Source organism: Notamacropus eugenii, chromosome 5 (assembly GCF_028372415.1).
Source record: "Notamacropus eugenii isolate mMacEug1 chromosome 5, mMacEug1.pri_v2, whole genome shotgun sequence".
In the NCBI taxonomy this organism is placed as follows: domain Eukaryota; kingdom Metazoa; phylum Chordata; class Mammalia; order Diprotodontia; family Macropodidae; genus Notamacropus; species Notamacropus eugenii.
Window position 1 is genome coordinate 76,933,899 of NC_092876.1, and position 20,575 is coordinate 76,954,473.

At 43.9% G+C, this 20,575-nt stretch overlaps 1 protein-coding gene across 2 annotated transcripts; it reads left to right on the forward strand.

The window, feature by feature from the left end:
- Positions 1-5: 5 nt before the first annotated feature.
- Positions 6-19,424, forward strand: RNF19B (ring finger protein 19B). 2 transcript variants are annotated; one of them, XM_072609790.1, is made up of 9 exons: positions 6-781; positions 11,498-11,703; positions 13,160-13,304; positions 14,011-14,173; positions 14,682-14,796; positions 15,518-15,658; positions 16,378-16,585; positions 17,751-17,882; positions 18,232-18,376. In XM_072609790.1, exons 1-9 carry the CDS (start codon positions 159-161, stop codon positions 18,251-18,253), a joined length of 1,755 nt encoding a protein of 584 aa, XP_072465891.1. In that variant the 5' UTR covers positions 6-158; the 3' UTR covers positions 18,254-18,376. The 2 variants fall into 2 exon arrangements, with proteins under 2 accessions (XP_072465891.1, XP_072465890.1); XM_072609789.1 differs by lacking the exon at positions 18,232-18,376 and adding an exon at positions 18,626-19,424 and having other exon boundaries at positions 7-781.
- The last annotated feature ends 1,151 nt before the right edge of the window (positions 19,425-20,575 follow it).

Sequence of the window (20,575 nt, forward strand, 5' to 3'; positions counted from 1 at the left end):
CGGCCCGTCTGATTCTGGCTGCCGGAGGGCGGAGGAAGCGGACGTAAACACGGACGGGCACGTAGCGGCGGCGGCGGCCGGGCCGAGCCGAGGCTGAAGGGAGGCGGCCGGCGCTGAGGGGAGGGGTCGGCTCTGCGTCTTGGCGAAGCCGCGGCGCCATGGGCTCCGAGAAGGACTCCGAGTCCCCGCGCTCCACGTCCCTGCCGGCGGGCGCGCCGGACCCCAAGTGCCGCGGCGGCGGCGGCGGGCGGCGGCACCGCTTCCTCTCCAACCTCGTCCTCCTCCCCGCGGGCCGAGGCCGCCGGGCCCGGGCCAAACCCCCGCCGCCGGCCCTGGCTCCGGCCGAGCCCCCAGCGCCGCCCCCGCCGCCGCCGCCGCCGCCGGCCCCGCCTGAGGCGCCTCCCGCCGAGCCCGCCCCGGAGGCCGAGGCCGTGGCGGCGGCCCCGGCGGCGGCGGCGGCGGGCGAGGAGGGCCCCGAGCCCGGCGGCGACGAGGTGGAGTGCCCGCTGTGCCTGGTGCGCCTGCCGCCCGAGCGCGCCCCGCGCCTGCTGAGCTGCCCGCACCGCTCGTGCCGAGACTGCCTCCGCCACTACCTGCGGCTGGAGATCAGCGAGAGCCGCGTGCCGGTCAGCTGCCCCGAGTGCAGCGAGCGCCTCAACCCGCACGACATCCGCCTGCTGCTGGCGGACCCGCCGCTCATGCACAAGTACGAGGAGTTCATGCTGCGCCGCTACCTGGCCTCGGACCCGGACTGCCGCTGGTGCCCGGCGCCGGACTGCGGGTGAGCCTGGGCTCCTGCGGGCTTCCCTGTAGCGGAAGGCGGGGCCGGGGGCTCGCCTTCTCGTCGCACCGTGGCAGTGGGAAGAGGCTGCCCCAGGGGGACGGCAGGTGGGGGAATCCCAGGAGAGGAGATTGTCTGTGTGCGGGGGGATGAGACCAAACCCACAGGAGGGGGCAGGGGAATCCCCCCCTCTTTTGGACAGGTGATTAGGGGCTGCGGCTTTCTGTCCTACAAAGATCAGGTTTGGACAGAACGATGGAGAGAGGAAGAAGGGGCACAGCCTTAGACCAAAAAGAAGGGGGATTGCCTCAGTGGGGAGGTGGGCTGGGGCGCTTCTGTCTTGGGGCAGTAAGATCCTTTAGGGTACGATGCCATGCCCAGCAAAAACTGTCTGACACAAAGACCTTTGAGGAGGGGGTGGCTTGCCCGGAGAATGAGGGATGGTGCAAACATCATTTACAGAAGGGGAGGGGGTGTGTGGTTACATCATCAGTAGTGGGGAAAGCAGCGGTACTGGAGCAGCGAGTCCAGGGAGGTTCCACCAGGCCCATAACGGGCAGCATGTTTGGGTTGTGGGTGACCCACTGGTTCTAGCTGCCCTGGCAGAGGCAAGGAGATGGAAAGGCAAAGGAAAGTTGAAATGAGGATGCTGAAATGCTGCGTGGAGGAGAAAGAAGCTCCTAAGTTAGTTGCCATTGAGACGTTCCTGATGGCAGACAAGTGTTTGGTGCCCATGGTGTGTTGAATTTTTGACAGTCTGAGAAGAGTGGGATGGAGAGTTATACTCTGTCCTGAAGATTTCGGTTCTGTGGCTTTCTCATCTGATCTGAGCAACCCTAGTGTATTCTCGGTGCATCACTAGAAAGGACCTCTTGTTCAAGTGGCTAGACTACAAGATTGGGCCTTGGGATATGCCTTGAACCGTGAAATATGACCTTGAACAGACATCAGGATTGAGGCTTCGAGGCTTAATGAAAAAAAGAGTCCTGAATCTGGAGTTAGGAGACCTGGGTGCAGATCCTTCTTGGATTAGCTATGTGACTGGGCAAATAAATCAATTAACCTCTCAAAGGTTCTATTGCTTCATCTGTAAAATGGGAATAAGATTTGCACTACCTCCTAGGGTTGTTGAGGAAAGAACTATATAATTGTTGGGAGGAGGAAGGAAGGGGAAAGCTGTTGTGATAAAAATGTAATTCTTTAGTAAGTCCTCACAGTAATCTGCTTATAAAGTTTTTTCAAAGGAGGAGACTAATTGTAATTTGCTTCATGCCAAATTTCACAGAAAAGTGTCATTAGGAGAAATGGACATCATTACTAAGGTATCAGAAGAGCTGAGTTCTTTTTCTGACCTGTTTTGAGATGAGTATATTATTTAACCAGGATAAGATGGAGTTTCTAAAGTTCTGGGAGATATTGTGGCCAAAGGTACTCTCTATATCTGTGGTAGATGATACCTGCTTTCTGTTGATAAGGACCAGACTTTGTAGTCTTGGGTATAGTCTTTTCCTTTGGTTGGCATTTGTTATTGACTTTGAGATGTTGGGGGAGGGAGACTAGTTAAACTTTTTGGTAGTCAAGCTTTTTAACCGGAAGCAAAAGCTTGTAAATTAGTATTAGAAGACTGTGCACACTTTCCCTTATCCTGTTTATTTCTAAGGAAGAAATGGGACTGCATCAGTCTGGTTCACCTCTCCATAGGACTGCTTTTTGCATCTGATTAATCAGATACTATTTTTTTTTTCTTCCCCTCACTTTTTTCAGTAACAATTGACAGAGTTCAGTTACAGACATGATAACTCACATTTCCATAGCATTTTCCTTACAGCTCTGTAAGGTGGGTTAATACAAGTGATGTTATGCTCATTTTTAGAAAAAGAAACCACAACTCAGGCAAGCAAAATACTACAATCAGGCCTGAAACTCGAGTCTCCTGATTTCCCATCCTACCATGTTCGATAAATAATTGTTAAATTGACTTCAGTATTTTCTATTGAGTTTGGTGATAAGAAGTATCGGTATTCATCCTTAGTTTATGAAAAAATATACTTAGGTGGATCTGTGATCTCATTCATCTGGATGTTTTAGATTGCAGTTTAGATTCCTTGACTGCCCATCCTGTGTCCCTATTCTCCCAGAAGTTCCCAATAGGCCATCCACCCAACATACTGGAAGGTTTCCTTCAACTTTGCAGATAAAAGAAATGATAAATATAAACAAAGCTTTTAAAAAATATGACTACCACTCCATCCTTAAGATTTTCTAAATTATTTCATCTCTACGTTCTCCTCATCTCTGAAATGAAAGCTTTGGACTAGATCTCTACTGTCTCTTCTAGCTCTGACTCTGATAATGGGGGTTGGGGGGAAGAAGAAAGTCTGACTTAGAAAAATCAGCACTTGTCAGTGAAACCCCCCAGTTCATTATTGGATGTTGTGTCAAGTTGTGGTAATGGAACAGAGCTGAGGCTAATAGAATTGGGGTCTGTTTCAGACTTCTGACTTCATTGTCAGCATTCACTTCATGTTTTTCTTCCGTTATAAAATAGGCATAATTTCTACCTCACTTGTGAGTCTTAATTAATGTTTGCAAAGTGTGTTGAAATTTTCAGTTGAAGGTGTCATGTAAATACACAGTAACTTTGACATTTTTTTGCTTCCCAAGTGAGTAAATTCCTTGGGATATAGCCACTAGTCCTTCTTCCTCTCTGTCACACTGCCTTTTCTGTTGAATGCCCAGAGATTTATCATCACTTCCTGTATTCTCAGACAAGGTTGGTATGATTGGTTTTTGTTTTAAAATGAAGATCATGTAGATCACAACCTTAGCCTGGCATGGCATGCAGTAGGTACTGAATAAATGCTTATTGATGGTGACAGTGATTAACACAAGCTGTTCCCTTCAGCTTGGAGCATAGAGAGTTGGAGCTCTACAGATTTTCCCAGCCTTGAACCCAATATCCTTTCACTCTACTCTTCATCCCCCAAAACTGAAGTTAGTGGGACCAGATTGGGAGAGGTGTGTGTGTGTGTCTGTGTGTCGTGTTCTTTGCTCTGTTTATTCCCAGTTACTAACCGTTTTAATAATGACTCAGAGAGCAGAAATTATGGAGTGTTTTTCCTTCTTGCTTGGTTTAGGAACCATTTGTTAATGGTCAGTCAAGCCATGCCACAGAATAGATGTCAGAGTTGGGGATAAGAACGTATGTTTCCATATGTGATAGATACTTATTCAGTCATTGATTGGTGAGGTCAGGAGCTCATTGCCCCACCTTGTCATACTTTACGCAAACTGGTAAAGTAAATTGGGAGAAAGTGGCCCTCAAATCACCTGCAAAATAGTAAGTGAAAAATATTTAGTGGAAGAAAAGTGTAGAAAAGTCCTGAGTTTAATACCAGGACCTTGGCTCTAATCCTGGCCCTGCTGCTTAATACCTGTATGCCTTTGACCAGGATACTTCACTTACCTTGCAGGGTACCTGCCTCAGTTCTTCATCTTGTAGAATAAAGGGGTTAGTCTGTATGACTTTTAAGGTGTCTTGTAATTCTAAATATATGAGTCTAGTTAGTAGGTTAAAAAGTATTTAGTAGTAATGGTAATTTACCATATGTTTTTTGGGCAGATTGGGATTTCTGCATAAGTCTTCTTTTTCTCCATTTGTCCGTAGATGACAGAAGGGGAGGTAATTGGTTGAACTCCATTTGCAGAATTAAGAATAGGCAGTTATGGCTTACTCAAGATCACAGGACGAGTCAAGCAAAGCATAAAAACCAGTTCTCTTGACTTGTGATTAGGATTGCTCACGCTGCCTCTCCCAGGCATCCAATACATTAGTACCCAAAATTTTTATGTAAGACTTTGTAATTTTTCAGGGCCAAAATACAAATACAAGAGGGAAAAGACCTCAATTACTGTTTTAGACTTATTTTTCATGAGAGCTAGTTTGTATGGACAGCAAGAATGTTAAACATTGTTGCCTAGGGACAGTTTAAAATTGGCTAGAATTGTGTCTCTTGTGGCCTTGATATACACATACTATTCTGGTAGTTAACTGGAAGTTGTCTTGGTCCTCTTATAGTGTTATGTTGTGTAATTAAATCCTATAAATGTCCCTACCTCAGAGTTTAGTATTATGTATTAAACCTGGGAAGATTGATTGTGGAGATTTCAGTGAAATGAAACATGTGCTAAGACTATTTTGTTCATTTAATTCCCTTTCTAGTGCAAGGGAGACAAAGTAGTATGATTTGAAGAATTCCTCCACTACCCAGAAATGTCTTCTGGCCAGGCTTTGAATTAGGTATTATTTGTAGAAGATCCATGGTAAAAATCTTATCCTGTAAAGGGTAATATGTTAACCCATTGGCACCCACTAAATTGATATTACAGATTAGTTTTAGATTAATTAATCCTGAAACATCCTTCTCATCATGTTCCTTCTTTATTCAGAAGCTGGTCAGTTACTCTTATTGTCTAGAAAATAAAACCTAAACTTTTTAGGCCTTACAGCCCCAAATTCCAAATGTCTACAACATCTTCTGCTGCTCACAGAATGAACAATTCACCCCAGCCAGGATTGTCTAATAAATTCTTAAAATTTTTAGAGCTGAAAAGGCCCTTAGGGTAATCTAACCAGAACTGGACAGTGTTAGGTGCCAGATGGTGCTCAGTTTTTTTCAGTTTACCTTCCTGCAGAGTCCTTATTCCTATCCGTAGCTCAGACTAGGAATGTGCACTTCATTCTTCCTACTTGTGTATTCATTTTACTAACATTGAGAAATTGAAAATGCTGCAGCATCACTTAATATGTTTGGGGGAGGAGAGGCCCCAGTCTCTCTCTCTGACAAACAGCCTACACTGTACCTGTCAGGACGCTTGGGCTTTGCTTTTTGCATAGGAGAGACAGAGGGCAGGGACACAGGAGTCATTGCTTGCTTTTTTAAGCCTGATGCCTGCCACCACTTCAGTGTAGCCTGACCACATCAATGCACAATGATCTCTTCTCCGGTGCCTTTGTTACATCTCCTCAAAGGAGTTGAGAAATAAATATTAACCATGTCCATTCAGTCTTTAATTTTTCCTGTTTGTGCTTCATCTTCTCGACTCTGTCATCAGAGGTAAGGATCATCATACACTATGTCTTTGACCCCCAAACTGAGAGTTTGTCATAGGAACAGCTGATGACAGTGGAGAGGGGCCTGGTCAGAATGGGTGTTGAGAAGGGGAGATTTATAGGTCTTCACCAGGCCAGCCTTAATCTTGATGTGTTTCATTGTTTACCATTTGATCCACAGTGTCCACCACACTTTTCCTTTGTACATGCTCTGAATCTTTTTGTAAGTGGCTAGTTATACTGGCTAGAAATGGAAAAGACAGACATAAGATAGGAACAAGTGTCCTTGATAACAAGGCTCTGTTGTCACATAATCAAAGATCTTTCTCCTAATGTGTATCTCCCCGAGCCCCTTCCAGGTCAAATCAACTCTTTGATGTTTGACACATTAATAATTTTCTAAAGTTTCAGAAATAGTATAAAACAAAATGAATGAAAAATGCTGTTGAGTTAGTGTGTGTATTCTCTTAGCTTGTGTTGAGGAGTCATCTTAGTGTGATAAAGCAGTTGACCTAGAGCATCCAGGTTCAGTTCTCTGTCCTCTCTTGTGTACTAAGTTGGGTGACTTTAGCTTAGGGTCCCTTAAGCTCTTTGAGCCAACTTTTTGTCACCTGAAAACTGAGTGTAATCTTTATATTCCTTTGCTCACAAGAGGATTGTTTTCTGTAACTGAAATGCAGTATAAATGAGTTGAGCCAGATGAAGCAGAGGGGAGAGGGAAGGCCTCTACTGTTAAAAGAACCAGATGCTTAAGACAGATTTGGTTTCAAATAGGAGTTTCTCAGGCAATGGTAGAAGGAAAGAAAAGGTAGCCATTTTCAGAATTCTTCTGTGAAATCCTAGGGCTCAAGTTAGTATCAGAGTTTGCAGGAAACAGAGCCAAAAGACTGTTGTTGATAGAATTCTGATTACTCCCAGTTCTATAAGTACAGTAGTCAGTAGCACATCGGATATATAATTTCTGTGTAGATGATTCCCATAACTGTGTTTCCAGCCCTAATTTCTCCTTAGTGTCAGACCTGAATTACCACTTGCTTTCTGGATGTCTTTTAGTCGCCCTCGAACTCAACATGTCCCAGACAGAGCTCATTATGTTCCCTTCTGCCGCTCTTCTTGCCTTTCCTGTTACTGTCAAGGCCACTGTAACCATTCTCCCAGTTTCTCAACTTCATTCTCATCCTCTACTCCTCTAATTTACTTCACATGTCTAATCTTTTGCCAGGTCTTGTCCTTTCTTCCTTTCCTTCTGTCATTTAAGTCCCTGTCTCTCCACTCACAGCCACCCACCCTAGTTCAAGCCCTCATTACCTCTCCCTTGGATTATTTTAATAATCTTCTAATTGGTTTCCTTGCCTCCAACTCTCCCTGCTGCCTCAGCTGCCAAAGTGATTTTCCTAAAGTGCAGGTCTGACCATGTGTCCCCTTTCTGTCTTTACTCACTAAATTGCAATGGCTCCCTATTAATCTGCAAGATAAAATATTTTAAAGACCTTCACAACATGGCCTCTTCTGCCTTTCTAGTTTTTTTATCCCTATCTACATACGCTTAAGATCCAGCTGTGCTGGCCTAATTGATGTTCCTTACATTCAGTCCTTCCATTTCCTCACTCTTCCCTTTTCCCTGACTGTCTCCCATGCCTGGCGTGTTCTCCCGTCTCACCTTTCCATTTCCCTTTTCCTTCCGAGATTATCTTCCTGCACATCGTTAATTATATAGCATGTTGGCTTTACCATTAGAATGTGAGCTCTTTGAGGACATTTACCCCATTTTTTCTTTTCTTTGTATCCAATATGCTTAGCACAGTGGTTGGCACATAGCAATCAATAAATACTTGTTGACTGAGAAAAGATTGTGTTGGAAAGGGATGCCAGATGGTACTGGAAAGAAAATAGGGATGTATCCTATAAAAAGCAACTAGGGGTTGGATGGAATGTTACCTGTGTGTGTCTTCATTTTGTGAGTGGAAGTCAAGGATTGGAAAGAGTTGTGACTAACTAACCCAGTATTATGCATTGAGTCAATTAGCTTGGAGATATGGAGGTCTCAAACTGGAAAACCCAGTAACTCTCTATCATAGCAAAGAATTACTATAACTTTTTGGTGTGCTTTTGACAGTTTGCGTTTACATAAATTTTTATGATCTGCAAAGTGCTTTCTTCATCCTATCTGTGAAATTGAAACCATGTAATCCAGAACACAAAGTGTTATATTCTTTTCTATTTTGAAACTGCAGTGTCCTGCACAGTCTCCAACTTGTGGTAAGTAGTCTGGCAGGCTGGTAAAGTGCTTAAAACCTTGGGCTGACCACCAAAGAATCTGAGATTCTTTTCTTCAGAGAAGTTAATTAACTTTTCTTGTTTATTAGAACTTTTGTCCTTTTATCCTATCTTCTTAAGACTAAATAGTAGACTTGTGACTTTCTTCAGGAGAAATGTTTGTCTTTAGTAATTATTTTGCACCTAGATATCTCACATTCATGGTGAATTTGTTCAAAACTCCCACAGGATATGAATCATTTGTAGCGTGACACATTTACTAATTTTCCATTTGTTCTCCTTTGAAAGGACTTTAAGATAACCTGAATTAGCTAGTTAATTAAACAGACTTCTCAAGAAATCCTCAAGACCCTTACCCTTAAAAGCAATCTGCAGAAAATATGGTGAAGCTGAGAACTAGAAAATAATAACTAATACATATACTGTGTGCCCAGCACCAGGCTAAATGCTTTACAATTATTATTTTATTTGATAATAGAAAAGACCCCATCTTTATAACACTCTAAAATTTGCAAAGTGTGTTCCCCACAATAACCTCCTGAGCTAGATCATAACTGACATTTCTGTTGCATTTTAATGTTTCTGAAGCACTTCTCACACATTGTTTCATGCAAGTGTGTATTTTCACCACTCAAAATCAGTCACCTAGCATTTATTAAGCACCAACTGGTTCCAGGCACCAAACTAAGCTCCGGGTTTACAAAGAAAGCCAAAAAGCCATGCCTGCTCTCAAGGGGTTCACCTTCTACCAGAGAGACAACATGCAAACAACTGTACAAACAGGCTAAATTTAGGATAAATTGGGGCTGAACTTAGAGGAAGGCACTGAAATGAAAGAGAGCTGGGAAAGACTTCTTGCAGAAGGTAGGATTTTAGCTGAGACTTGAAGGAAGCCAGGAGATGGAGAGGAGGAGGGAGAGCCAGTGAAAACACTCCAAGTCAGGAGGTGGAGTGATCCGAGGAGAGCTAATGTAACCGGATCTTACATGGAAAGTGTGGAGTGGGAAGTTAGGAAGGGACCAGGTTGTGAAGGGCTTTGAAAACATTAAAAAGGATTTTATATTTGATCCTGGAGATTATAGAGGACCACTGGAATGTATTGAATTGGGGCTCATGGACAGGCCTGTGTTTCAGGAAGATCAGACAGCTGAGTGGATATAGATTGGAGTAGGAGAGAGACTTGAAGCAGGCACATCTTCTCAGCAGCTGTTTCAGTAGTCCAAGCATGAGGTGTGATGAGGGCCTGCACCAGGGTGCTGGCAGTGCCAGAGGAGAGACCAGGTTCCTGAAGGACATACATGGAAGGTAAGAAGGACAGGACTTGAACATTGACTGAGAGGAACAGAGGTGAAGTGATTTGACAAGGAAGAGAGGCACATAGCTAGTGAGTGTTTATAGCCGGGATTTTCAACCCAAGTCTCCTGGTTCCAAGACATTCAGTTAATGCTTTTTCTGCTGCTGTCCTTGGGTTCCTGCCTACAACAGGACCCATCCATCTGTCCATCCTTAGTCTTAGGAATTGGGAATTAGCTCAGACTTTGGGGGCTTGGCTTCTTGTATGTGAACTTCCTTCTAGCTGTCATGTAGTTAACAGCAATAATAAAAGTAACTTGATACTTGAACCATTGTAAGGCTTGCAAAGCATTTACATTACTCCTTGCATACATTGCAAAACATCTTTGGTAATGACATCTGAAAAGTGTAGAGCAAGCCAGACAAGCTGCAGATGGACAGTTTCCTATACAGTCCCCTCTGTGTATGGCGATGCTCATTTTATTTACTGTTTCAGTGCAGAATACATCAGATTGTTATTAAGAGGATGAAAAATCAAGTTGAACTTTGTAATGGAAAACCTAACTGCTTTTCTGTAATGAGCCTGTCTTGGTTCTTTTCACTTTGCTTTTTTCCCCTCTCTCTTTCCCAGTGGTCATGGAAGCAGTGCCCAAAGAGAGGTTTGTGCGCGTTCTCACAGGCTAGTTTAAAAGTGGCCTGGCTGATTTCCAGGACTCGCAACTCTCTTTTTTTCTGGTCTGTTTCTTTACAGTGTTTTTAGTTTTGCTTTGTTGTAAACCGAGATCTGGTTGGTAGGAGCTGAATATATGACATGTTGTTAGGTCAGCTAAGACTACCAAGGAACTCCAGAAAGGCTTAACAGAACTGCACCATGGAGTCTATTAAATTTGTGGTTGTCTGTAACAGTAATAATCATGATGAGGATGCTTGGTGTGATAGAAACTCAAATTTGGAAGGAACAATTACAGATGCAGCAGTGCTGACAAGTTCCAAATTGGCTTTGTTCTTTACGCAGAGACTGTATATCAAAAGACTTAAAATCAAATGAAAGAAGTGACCCTCATGTACTATAATCAGATAATTAAGTGGTGTTCTAAGATTCTGGTGGCTGAAATGAAACAAGTAGTCTCAGTCTCAAGGATTTGGGGTTAGGGGGTTTGAAGCAAGATCTGGAGAGAGAATCTAGAAAGAATTTCCCTGAGAAACGATTGATCATAGTTAGATTTATTGATTCTCCTTGATATAAAGAGCTTTAAGTGTGCTCCCTTCCTTCAGTGACCAGGCAGGATGTGTGCCTTGGCTTTAATTTCCTCTGTTTTAACGTTTCATCACGCTGGGTTCCACAGAGCCCCAGCATCCTCCATGATGTGACTAGGGGATTTTTGTGAGAATATTTCCCCCTCTGAAAGAATAAATATGAAAATATGTGTCTGTATCAAGAAATAGTCATGTGAAAGAATTTGTATGAAAAAAGATTCCTCTTCTTTTACTCCAAAATTTCTCTAGCCCTACTTAGAGAATATTCATCTGTTTTTCCAGACCAGCTTTATAAGTTCCTTCAATACATTTTAAGCCCCAAATGTTCTATGGCCAGATTAGTTGGGAAAATGCTTCCCTGTCATCTAATACAAAATTTGTGATCCCCCTAAAATATAACAAACTCAGAGATAATTATTCAGCCTGTAATGTATAAAGCTTACTGTATAAATTGCTATTGAAGCAATTTTTAAAATGAGACTGGATTTCATCTGCCTCATTGCAGGGACCGCTCACCCATACCACAGATCTTTTGGAGTATAATGAAGCAACAGGGAAAGGTCATTTTTAGTCCAAAGTAGGATCATTTCTGACTAAAGTACAGGCAAATCTTTTGCACTCACAGATGGGATGTGGCCCAGGTCTGCAGTAGGTTTTTTCCCCCCTTCATTGGCTGCCATGGTGGTCTGCCAAATACAGGGCTGTCCATCTCTTAGTGCCAGTCCCAGTGAGAGCATTCTCACCTTACTGGTGTTTCTTCCTGTTTCCATACTCAGCTATGCCGTTATTGCCTATGGCTGTGCCAGCTGCCCAAAGTTGACCTGCGAGAGGGAAGGCTGCCAGACTGAATTCTGCTACCACTGCAAGCAGATATGGCATCCGAATCAAACATGCGATATGGCCCGACAGCAGAGGGCACAGACTCTGCGAGTGCGGACCAAGCACACTTCAGGTCTCAGTTATGGCCAAGAATCCGGGCCAGGTACGGTTTCTTCCTCTGGACTTAGAACAACACGAGTCTTAATACTGAAAAAGATGTCCCATCTATTAGGCTGGGCTTCCTGGGACTCAAAGATGTTCCTTTGATACCTGGCAGTGATTTTTATTTGGCGAGTTCTTCCGGAATGTTGCACACTCTGAACAGCTTAGCTGCTAATACACAGCTTCCTCCACTGACTGGTAAATGTTCTTCAGCCTGAGTAGCATCAGAATCACCACTTAGATTATTTAGTCCCAGAACCTGGTCCTCCTTCTGTGGGAGACCTCAAAGCTAAGAGACCAAATGGATAAAAATATGCTGGGTATTTTTTACACACAGTGAAAAGAGAGGGATTAGTCTGGGTTAGGTGGGCCTTTTAGATCTGTCTGCTGTTTTTCCCATGAGATTAGAGTGCATGACTGATTATTATTAATGATAATAGCACATTTCTATAACACTTGTGAGGATTACAAATCTATTACCTTAGAGCTGCCCAGAGTAAGTAGGTGGTAGTACAATATTCCAATTTTTAAAATGACAAAACAGACTCAGGTTAAATGACTTGCTCGTGGTCATGCAGCTGGATCTGGGATTTGAGCTCAGGTTTCTTGATCCCAAAACTGGCACTCTCTCCATCACACCAAAATAATTCATAGAATTGTAAAAGATTCAGGAAGTGCTAGGGTATTTCCATAGCAGTCTTCATAATGAACCTTCAAAGGTGTGCCACACATTTAATTCCAGGCTTTTACAAGTAAGATGCTAACAAGTCCATTTAAATGTGTAGCTAAGTTTATTGGCTTTTATAAATCTCATTTTACTGATGTCATGGGGAGAGGGGAGGGATAGAGTGAAAAGGGAAGATTTTAGCATTTAGTTTTTCCTGGCACAGATTCTTCAGTTGTAACATGCCAGTTATGGGCTTATTGTGAAAGTCAGCAGGAACAGACATGCTGCAAAAGCATACTCTCAACTCTTTTCGTTTCAGTTTGGGAAATGCATCATTCCCTAGTATTTTCACCCAAGGGCTATGGGTTTGTTCAACATCAGTCATGATATTTGAATGAAACCACAAAATGAGTCTGTTCTCCCAACTTTTTTGCTTTTTTTCCCAAAACAAAAATAAGTCCATTTCCAAACTTTAGTTTCTTGTGGACCCCTACTCTGGGTTTTTCCATGAGCTTTTAGGTGGTGGAAATTTTAGTTCTGTGTTGACCACTTTTCTCTTAAAGAGAAGACTTGGATGCTCTAAGGAGCCCTTGTGCTGGGTACAGTGACTCTCAGTCATTGATTGGCTAGTCCTTTCTGAAGTGTAAACTTAGAAACAGGAACATGAGTGTTGTTCCCAAGTCTAGAATCTTTGTCTTGGAACTTCCTGCCTTTCTTTTTACCTCTGGATTATTCCTGGGGAACTGCATTTAAGTCCAGCCAAGTTTGTTTCTTTTTCTCTCCTCTGCAGCGGATGATATCAAGCCATGCCCACGCTGCAGTGCATATATCATCAAGATGAATGATGGGAGCTGCAACCACATGACCTGTGCAGTGTGTGGCTGTGAGTTCTGTTGGCTCTGTATGAAAGAAATCTCAGACTTGCATTACCTCAGGTGAGCTGGAGGAAGCAATATCCTTGTGTGGGTGGGGAGGCATGGAAGAAAAGTGGGTTGGTTTGGGTTTGAAGGATAGGGGGGAAACCCTACTCAGAGTAGAATATTATCTCTAGGGCTTAGCCCTGTAGTTTTTGAGAAGCCCCCAAAAACATTTTCTCTCTGTTCCTTAGACATTGAATTTTTGTGGTAGAGAAGTCAATCATCATTTGCCAAATAGTCACTGGGCACAGAGACTGTATGAAATACCTTAAAGGGACTTTCAAAAGTGTACACAAAAATGTGTACCATGTAAATGTGGGAGACTGCAAGGGGATATGGGGTGCTTCTGAAATGGGTGATGTGTTAGGCCTTGGGAGGGGGAGATCAGTCCAGGAAAGCTTTCATGCAGGAGTGGAGTTGAGGGCAGGATTTTTTACAGTTCAGAAGGATGTGACCTGCCAAGGGAAAAGTGGAGGAAAAAGTACCATTGCCTTTTATGAAGGTTAGAAGGTAGGAAGGTGGCAGATTTGTTTTGTCTGGCTAGAGCAGAGAACTCTTGAGAGCCTATATTCTGTCCTTGTCCCTTGTTCTGGTTTTATGGTAATTCTCTGAGCACCCATTCTTATAAGTAGCTGTTCATCAAATCAGAACTGTTTGCTCTTTAAAGAGAGTCCTATTCTAAACACAAAATTCCCAATAATGCCAGCATTCCTTTTTTCCATAGCCCCTCTGGCTGTACGTTCTGGGGCAAGAAGCCGTGGAGTCGGAAGAAGAAGATCCTTTGGCAGCTGGGCACCTTGATTGGCGCTCCAGTGGGCATTTCCCTCATTGCTGGCATTGCCATTCCTGCTATGGTCATTGGCATCCCTGTTTATGTTGGCAGAAAGGTAAGGCATGTGTGACACTATGGTGGGCACTGGGTGTGTGCCTGAATGAACATTTAATATTTGCTGGGTAAAGACAGAAAGGGAGAAAACAGGAGCCAACATCACAGAGCTCTCTGGAAACCAGCTGGTTCTGGGATAAAAATACCTTTCATTTATTAAATGGATTTTCTTGAACCCCATGTGATCTGAAAGTTTCTATTACTAGCTTTGGCCTGGTTCAGACCAGTAACTTAAAGGTGAAATGTTCCTTAGCTGATTCCCCTGAGTTTGCCTGTCTCTGCTCATTTCTCCTACAGAAGCTAATTCTGTAGAAGTCTGGGTTAGGTTGAGATGTAAAAAGGCAGGCTCCCCTTTGGGATAGGAGATGGGGTTTGTTTTGGTCTGGTTTTTTAATCTACATAGCAGAACAGGAGTTTTGTTTATTGTTTTATAGAAATGTCACTCTTTGCCTTAGCTTTTCCTAACGGAAAGAGACAATTTCTGACTTGGATTTTTGTTTGATTCTCAGATCCACAACAGATATGAGGGAAAGAAGACTTCAAAGCACAAGAGAAATTTAGCCATCACAGGTGGTGTGACCTTGTCAGTCATTGCATCCCCAGTTATTGCTGCTGTTAGTGTCGGTAAGGAGGAGTTGTAGCTGTGTTGGGAACCCTTGGGCCTGGGGTCCCTTAATCCGTGAAACAGAGGTGACTTTATGCCAGATCTCTCTGGACCTGTGAACAGCTTGGAGTTTTACAACCTCATAATATAACTGGCTAGCCAGAAAATACACCAGTATTAATCTTGGTGGCCATAGAAATATTGTTGCATGTCATTCCTAGCTTTTGCATTTAAAAGTATGCTCCATATAATGTGCTTGGTGTCATAGAATGGTAGCATCTTAGAACTAGAAGGAATCTTAGGTGTTCTCTCCAACCAGTGCCTAAAGCAGGGATCCTCTCTCTGGGTAGTATCCCCCACAAGTAGCACAGATGCCACTTGAAGACTTCAGAGGGGAGGGGATAAGTTTGCAGTAAAGGCACCCTGCTTGCAGATATCTATAATTTACTTTCTGTGTGATGGTCCTTCAGATCTTTGAATCCAACTGTAGAACCTCCTAAGCCAACCTTCTTGGATTCTTTTAACTAACCTTTTTAGGACTGGGCCTCTTCTTCTGCCTCACCATCCCAGTCAGTCTCCTGGACATTCTCCAGTTTATCTCTCTCTCTTCTGAGTGACCTGGATTAACATTATAGTTTTCCTTTGAAAGAAGGGAGTGTTGCCTATGTCTTCTGTCTAGCTTTGAGGTGAGACAGCCATGGTGCTGGTCCGTCCTCACTGCTGTGCTTCATTCCTTTCCAGGTATTGGTGTCCCTATTATGCTGGCATATGTTTATGGGGTCGTACCCATTTCTCTCTGTCGTGGAGGAGGTTGTGGAGTTAGCACTGCCAATGGAAAAGGTGTGAAAATTGAATTTGATGAAGATGATGGTCCCATCACAGGTAAAGGTAGATCTCTTTTCTGTTCAAAATCAGTAAAAATTCAATGCTTTTTACAAAGAGACTGTTGTGGGAGGATTTCAATAGCGCATGAGCTCTGTGGGGGCTGTTATTTTAACCTCATTTTTTTTTGTGCTGGAATTAGTAGGTTAATTCCTCTGATACTGGCACATTATGACAAGAATAAGCCGGCGACCATGTGGTATAGTGGAAAAAATCATTGACTTGGGGATATAGAAGGGCTCTAGGACTGAACAGCACTGTGGGCTTCCCCAGCCAGAACACTCAGATTTCCCTCTCTCACAGCTCTCCAGTCCCTACGTGGGATGATGCCACCTCCTGAGTCTGCATGACCTCACAGAGGTCCCTGAAGTTTGAGGGTCTTAGGCCAGCTGACGTATAAAAGGCCCCTTCAGTTTTCATTTCTATGCTCAGTTATTTTCAGTAAATTATAGTAGTAAGTAGTATGGTGCCAGAAGACTGAATAAACTTGGAGTCTGGAAGACATGGCATGAGATCTAACCCTTCCTCTTAGTCGTATCTGTTAAACGATACTTGCCTTGGTATTGATTTTGACCTGCTTTTGAGTTCAGTCTTCACTAATTTCTGTAGGAATAGCAATAATGCAAAATAGCCTGTAGGAAGCTATCATGGAAAAGGGCAGATCAACATGGCTTTAGTGTTGTTCATTCCTTACCTGAGATGTTTCCTTCCATCCATAGTGGCTGATGCCTGGCGAGCCCTGAAGAACCCCAGTATCGGGGAGAGTAGCATTGAAGGTCTGACCAGTGTGCTGAGTACCAGTGGGAGCCCCACAGATGGACTCAGTGTCATGCAGGGCAACTATAGTGAGACAGCCAGTTTTGCAGCTCTCTCAGGGGGTACTCTGAGTGGTGGAGTGCTCTCCAGTGGCAAGGGAAAGTACAGCAGGTAAGCAAATTAATCTTAATGTAGAATAAACCAGTTCTTTTCCAAGGTGGTTTTGTGATTGGGTCTTGATAGCTTTGTTGACAGAGGATGATCATGGTGGAGGCAGTGCGGTGAGCAAGATACAAAGAGTGCGACTTGAAGTGTGAACCATCTGAGTCTTAGCTCTAGGCAATTCCCTTGGCTTCTCTAACCCTGCTTCTTCATTGGCAAAATGAGGGTCATCTCCTACTTGGGCTAATTCAGGGTTACAAGAAAAGTTTTTTATAAACCATAAAGTTAGAAATGTCAGCCATCATTACTACACTATTTTATTAATTTATCAACACTGTTACAGTTGTCTTCTTTTTCCCTCTGCCTTCTTTACCTTCCCATTCATTCACAAATACCAGTAACTGTTCCAGTCACGTCATCTAGTCCTCTTAATTCACTTAGGAGGAAGCAGGAGGTTCCCCACAGAGTCTCAGCAACACAGTGCAAGCAGAACCCAGAGCCTTTTCCGCTGTATCTGTACATAACATTTTCTGTTGTTATTTAATTTCTGAAAAGGCAAATGAGGTTAACAGAAGAGAGCAGGAGACATGATGAAGACTCCTCTTATTGCTGCCTGGGGCTTCCTTTGACCCCACTCTAGTTTGTGAGCTCCTGATGGCAGGGGATCCCGCCCCCACAGTCAGCAGTGTTCATTGCCATGGGTTTAAGAAATTCAGCTCCCTTGGATAGCAGGCAGACACATTGTTGGAGGCTAAAGTGCTGAAATTACAGCTTAGCCAATCCAGCTGTGGAGTTTGTGAAATCCTCTTGTTCCTAAGAAGTGAATGAGTCAGATGTGTGTGATCATATGTGAAACCCATTATGGAGAAGCACAGGCCTGTGACAGGATGCCACTGGAACCTAGCTAGGGAGCTGTTAGTGTCACTAAGTGCTGAGCCCTGCCTAAGGAGGGTGGCTACTTGGGGAGTGGGGGCTGGGTTTGCTGTCTTGTTTCATTAAATGTGGTTTGTGCCAATCTCAGTCTAGAGGAAAACAGAGCCCTTTTTTAATCTGTTGAGGAGAAAGAAGGTCACATCATAACTGGGAGAGGGCTGCCAAAGGAGCCAGGAGAGGAAGCAGTCCGTCTTGAGATCCAGTTCTGACATTTTTTGATGCCTCCTCTCTTTTTGCACAGGCTAGAAGTTCAAGCTGATATCCAAAAGGAAATTTTCCCCAAAGACACGGCCAGTCTTGGTGCCATTAGTGACAATGCCAGCACACGTGCAATGGCTGGTTCCATAATCAGTTCCTACAACCCCCAAGACAGGTATGTGACCAGTAGGATGCCTGAAGCAAATTGTTTTCTTTGTTATTGGGCTTGTAGAGAAGACAGCTGCTTTTTGCCTGCAGGGTCCTGGGCTTCCATTATGTAGGTGGGGTCTCTGGTCTTGGACTCCCTGTGCAGTTCTTATGCATGGGAGTGTTTTGGCTCCTTCACTTGGCTCTAACTTTTACTTTCATGCATCGTCTTCCACTGGAAGCAAGTAGTGCTACCCACACAGGACTCAAGGGACCTTATTCGTGTTGTTTAAGTCCATGGGACCGAGTTCCTGATTTTCTTGGGAAGCTGGCACCTTTATATGGTGATGAGTATGCCTAATGTGTTCCTCTCTCAGGTGTCTTGGCTACTTATGCTGAAAAAGTCAGATGAAACTGGGATTAGAAGGATACTTCTCTTCTTGGTTTATGTTTTAACTAAGGATGGATGAGACTTTGTAACCCCCTCAGTTTCTCTTAATAAAATTTTTTTCAAAAACACAAGCCTATAGAAGTTAACAGAATTTTTTGTCCATATGTTCTGTCAGCACTTAGAAATTAAGCTACCACTTTGAGAAATTGTATTATTTCAGTTTTAGGTCTTATATTTAGGAGTAAAAGTTCTTTTTGAGAGAATCTCTAGGCCACAGTGACATCTGTTTTGGAAAATAACTATTTCCCTACCCTGAACCCTCAAACCCCTCACTAGAAACCATAGTCCTTGACTCAGCAAGGCGGATTTTGTCTCCCCAGAGAGTGCAACAATATGGAAATCCAAGTGGACATAGAGGCCAAACCTAGCCACTATCAGCTGGTTAGTGGAAGTAGCACAGAGGACTCTCTACATGTTCATGCCCAGATGGCAGAGAATGAGGAAGGCAGCGAAGAGGAGCTGCCATGCAGACACCAAAGCTGTGATCATAAGGACTGCATTGCCAGTAAAACCTGGGACATCACTTTGGCACAGCCCGAAAGTATCAGGAGCGACTTGGAGAGCTCGGACACACAGTCAGATGATGTGCCGGACATCACGTCAGATGAATGTGGCTCCCCTCGATCCCAGACTGCAGCCCACCCCCATACCCCCCGAGCCAGAGGCGCACAGAGCCCAAGTGCCCATATGAACCACTGTGCCCAAGCAGAAGGGCATAAGGCAGAGGAAATGGTCTCGAAACTGGAAGGCGGCACGGAAGTCAGAGTATGAAGTCCTAAGGCTTCTATCTGGAGAAGCACACTTGTAACTGCATCTCTTGGAAACTTTTTTAGTTAATGTATTTTATTTCAAATATTCTCTGGTCACAGGTTTACCCCAGTGTAACTCTGGGAAAGATGCCATTTCTTACAAGATAAAACATGGAAATTTTACCCCCTCGGTTCAACTTCCCCATCCCTTCCTCCCCTTCTTTTTTTTTTTAGTTTTAATTTATTGGTTAAACCGCTGGTGGTGATCCGTGAGGTGTGTCAGAATGTATATGTATGTGTGTGTATATTGTATGTATGCAAACATATTGCTGAAGGACACATTTTAATAAAGATTTCTGTTGTAACCCTGCTCAGATTTCATTTTCCTTGGCAGGGATGTCTAGCAGATGAAAATGGTAGATTTGAAGAGCGCCCACTCCATTTTGGAAGGTCTGGACCCTGCAGTGTGTTGGGCACAGTGTCCCAGGACAGACATATACAAATCAGAAGCAGAGTTATGAGCTGTCACCCCTAGAAGGATCAAGTGGAACAGGGCCTTTTCTACGTTAGATGATTGTTGGCAGACAGGGCTGGCAAAGGGCTGGGATGGAGCCTGTTGGCCCTCTAGAGGTCACTTGGTGCATCTTCCCTCCTGAAGCCTCATTGGGAACCTTTCCTTCCTGCTGTGAATTGCCAGACTCTCCTGCGGGCAGCTCCCAGGACCTGTACAGGTTTGTGGTGGGTGGTATGACAAACGTTCCTGCCAGTTGGAGGGGACAGAGAAGCCCTCAAATTATTATAACTCTGGACTTTGCCCTTTTGTGTCTGCCCTAGCTCTGTAAGGCCTTTCACAGCTCTCACCCCTTTTTGTCCCTTCCCCTCCGCCAATCCACCCTGCACATCAGTCAGCCGAGACCAAAGTCAGAACAGCAGGCCCTCCTTTGCTTCAAGGCAGAAGAGGACTTAGCTGCCTTCTTCCTTTGCAGAAAGAGCCTTTTTCCTTCATGACCTGGATTGAACTGTACCATGGAGGGTGATAAGCAAAGAATGGTGGCCAAGCGTCTGTCCATCTGGGGCTACCAGAGTTTAGAAACCAGCATCTGTAGGAGATCCAGTTAATCGACTGTTAGGTAGCAGTGGAGTGCTCTTAAGAGCTCCTTCCTTCCTGACCTGATGGTCCTAGCTTCCCTGACATCTAAGCTGGTTTCATTTGTCATCTTGGGGGGCACCTTGGTAGGAGAAAGAGCACCAAATCATATCCAGCCATCTTCTTCGACCATGCTAAGACTTTCTGCTCTGAAATGTTTTTTTGTTGTTTTTTTTTTAACAAGGATGAGAGAGACCTTCTTTGTGGTACAAAGATGAAGTGGGAGTGAGGGACATTTCCCCCAGTGGAAGAATGTCATATAACTCTACCTCATTATTATAGATATACAGATAGGCTGATGAAATCATATCTCCTGACAAAAAAAAAAAAAAGACCACCTCCAGAGAGAGGTAGGGAGTTTTCTTCATTGATGT

What these genes read in the sequence shown, in the direction of transcription:
- RNF19B (XM_072609789.1), top strand. Translation starts at nt 159, where the DNA reads ATGGGCTCCGAGAAGGACTCCGAGTCCCCGCGCTCCACGTCCCTGCCG. An exon ending in TCAGACTTGCATTACCTCAG is followed by an intron (nt 13,305 to 14,010) that starts GTGAGCTGGAGG and finishes TTTTTTCCATAG; the next exon opens with CCCCTCTGGCTGTACGTTCT. An exon ending in GGCAAGGGAAAGTACAGCAG is followed by an intron (nt 16,586 to 17,750) that starts GTAAGCAAATTA and finishes CTTTTTGCACAG; the next exon opens with GCTAGAAGTTCAAGCTGATA.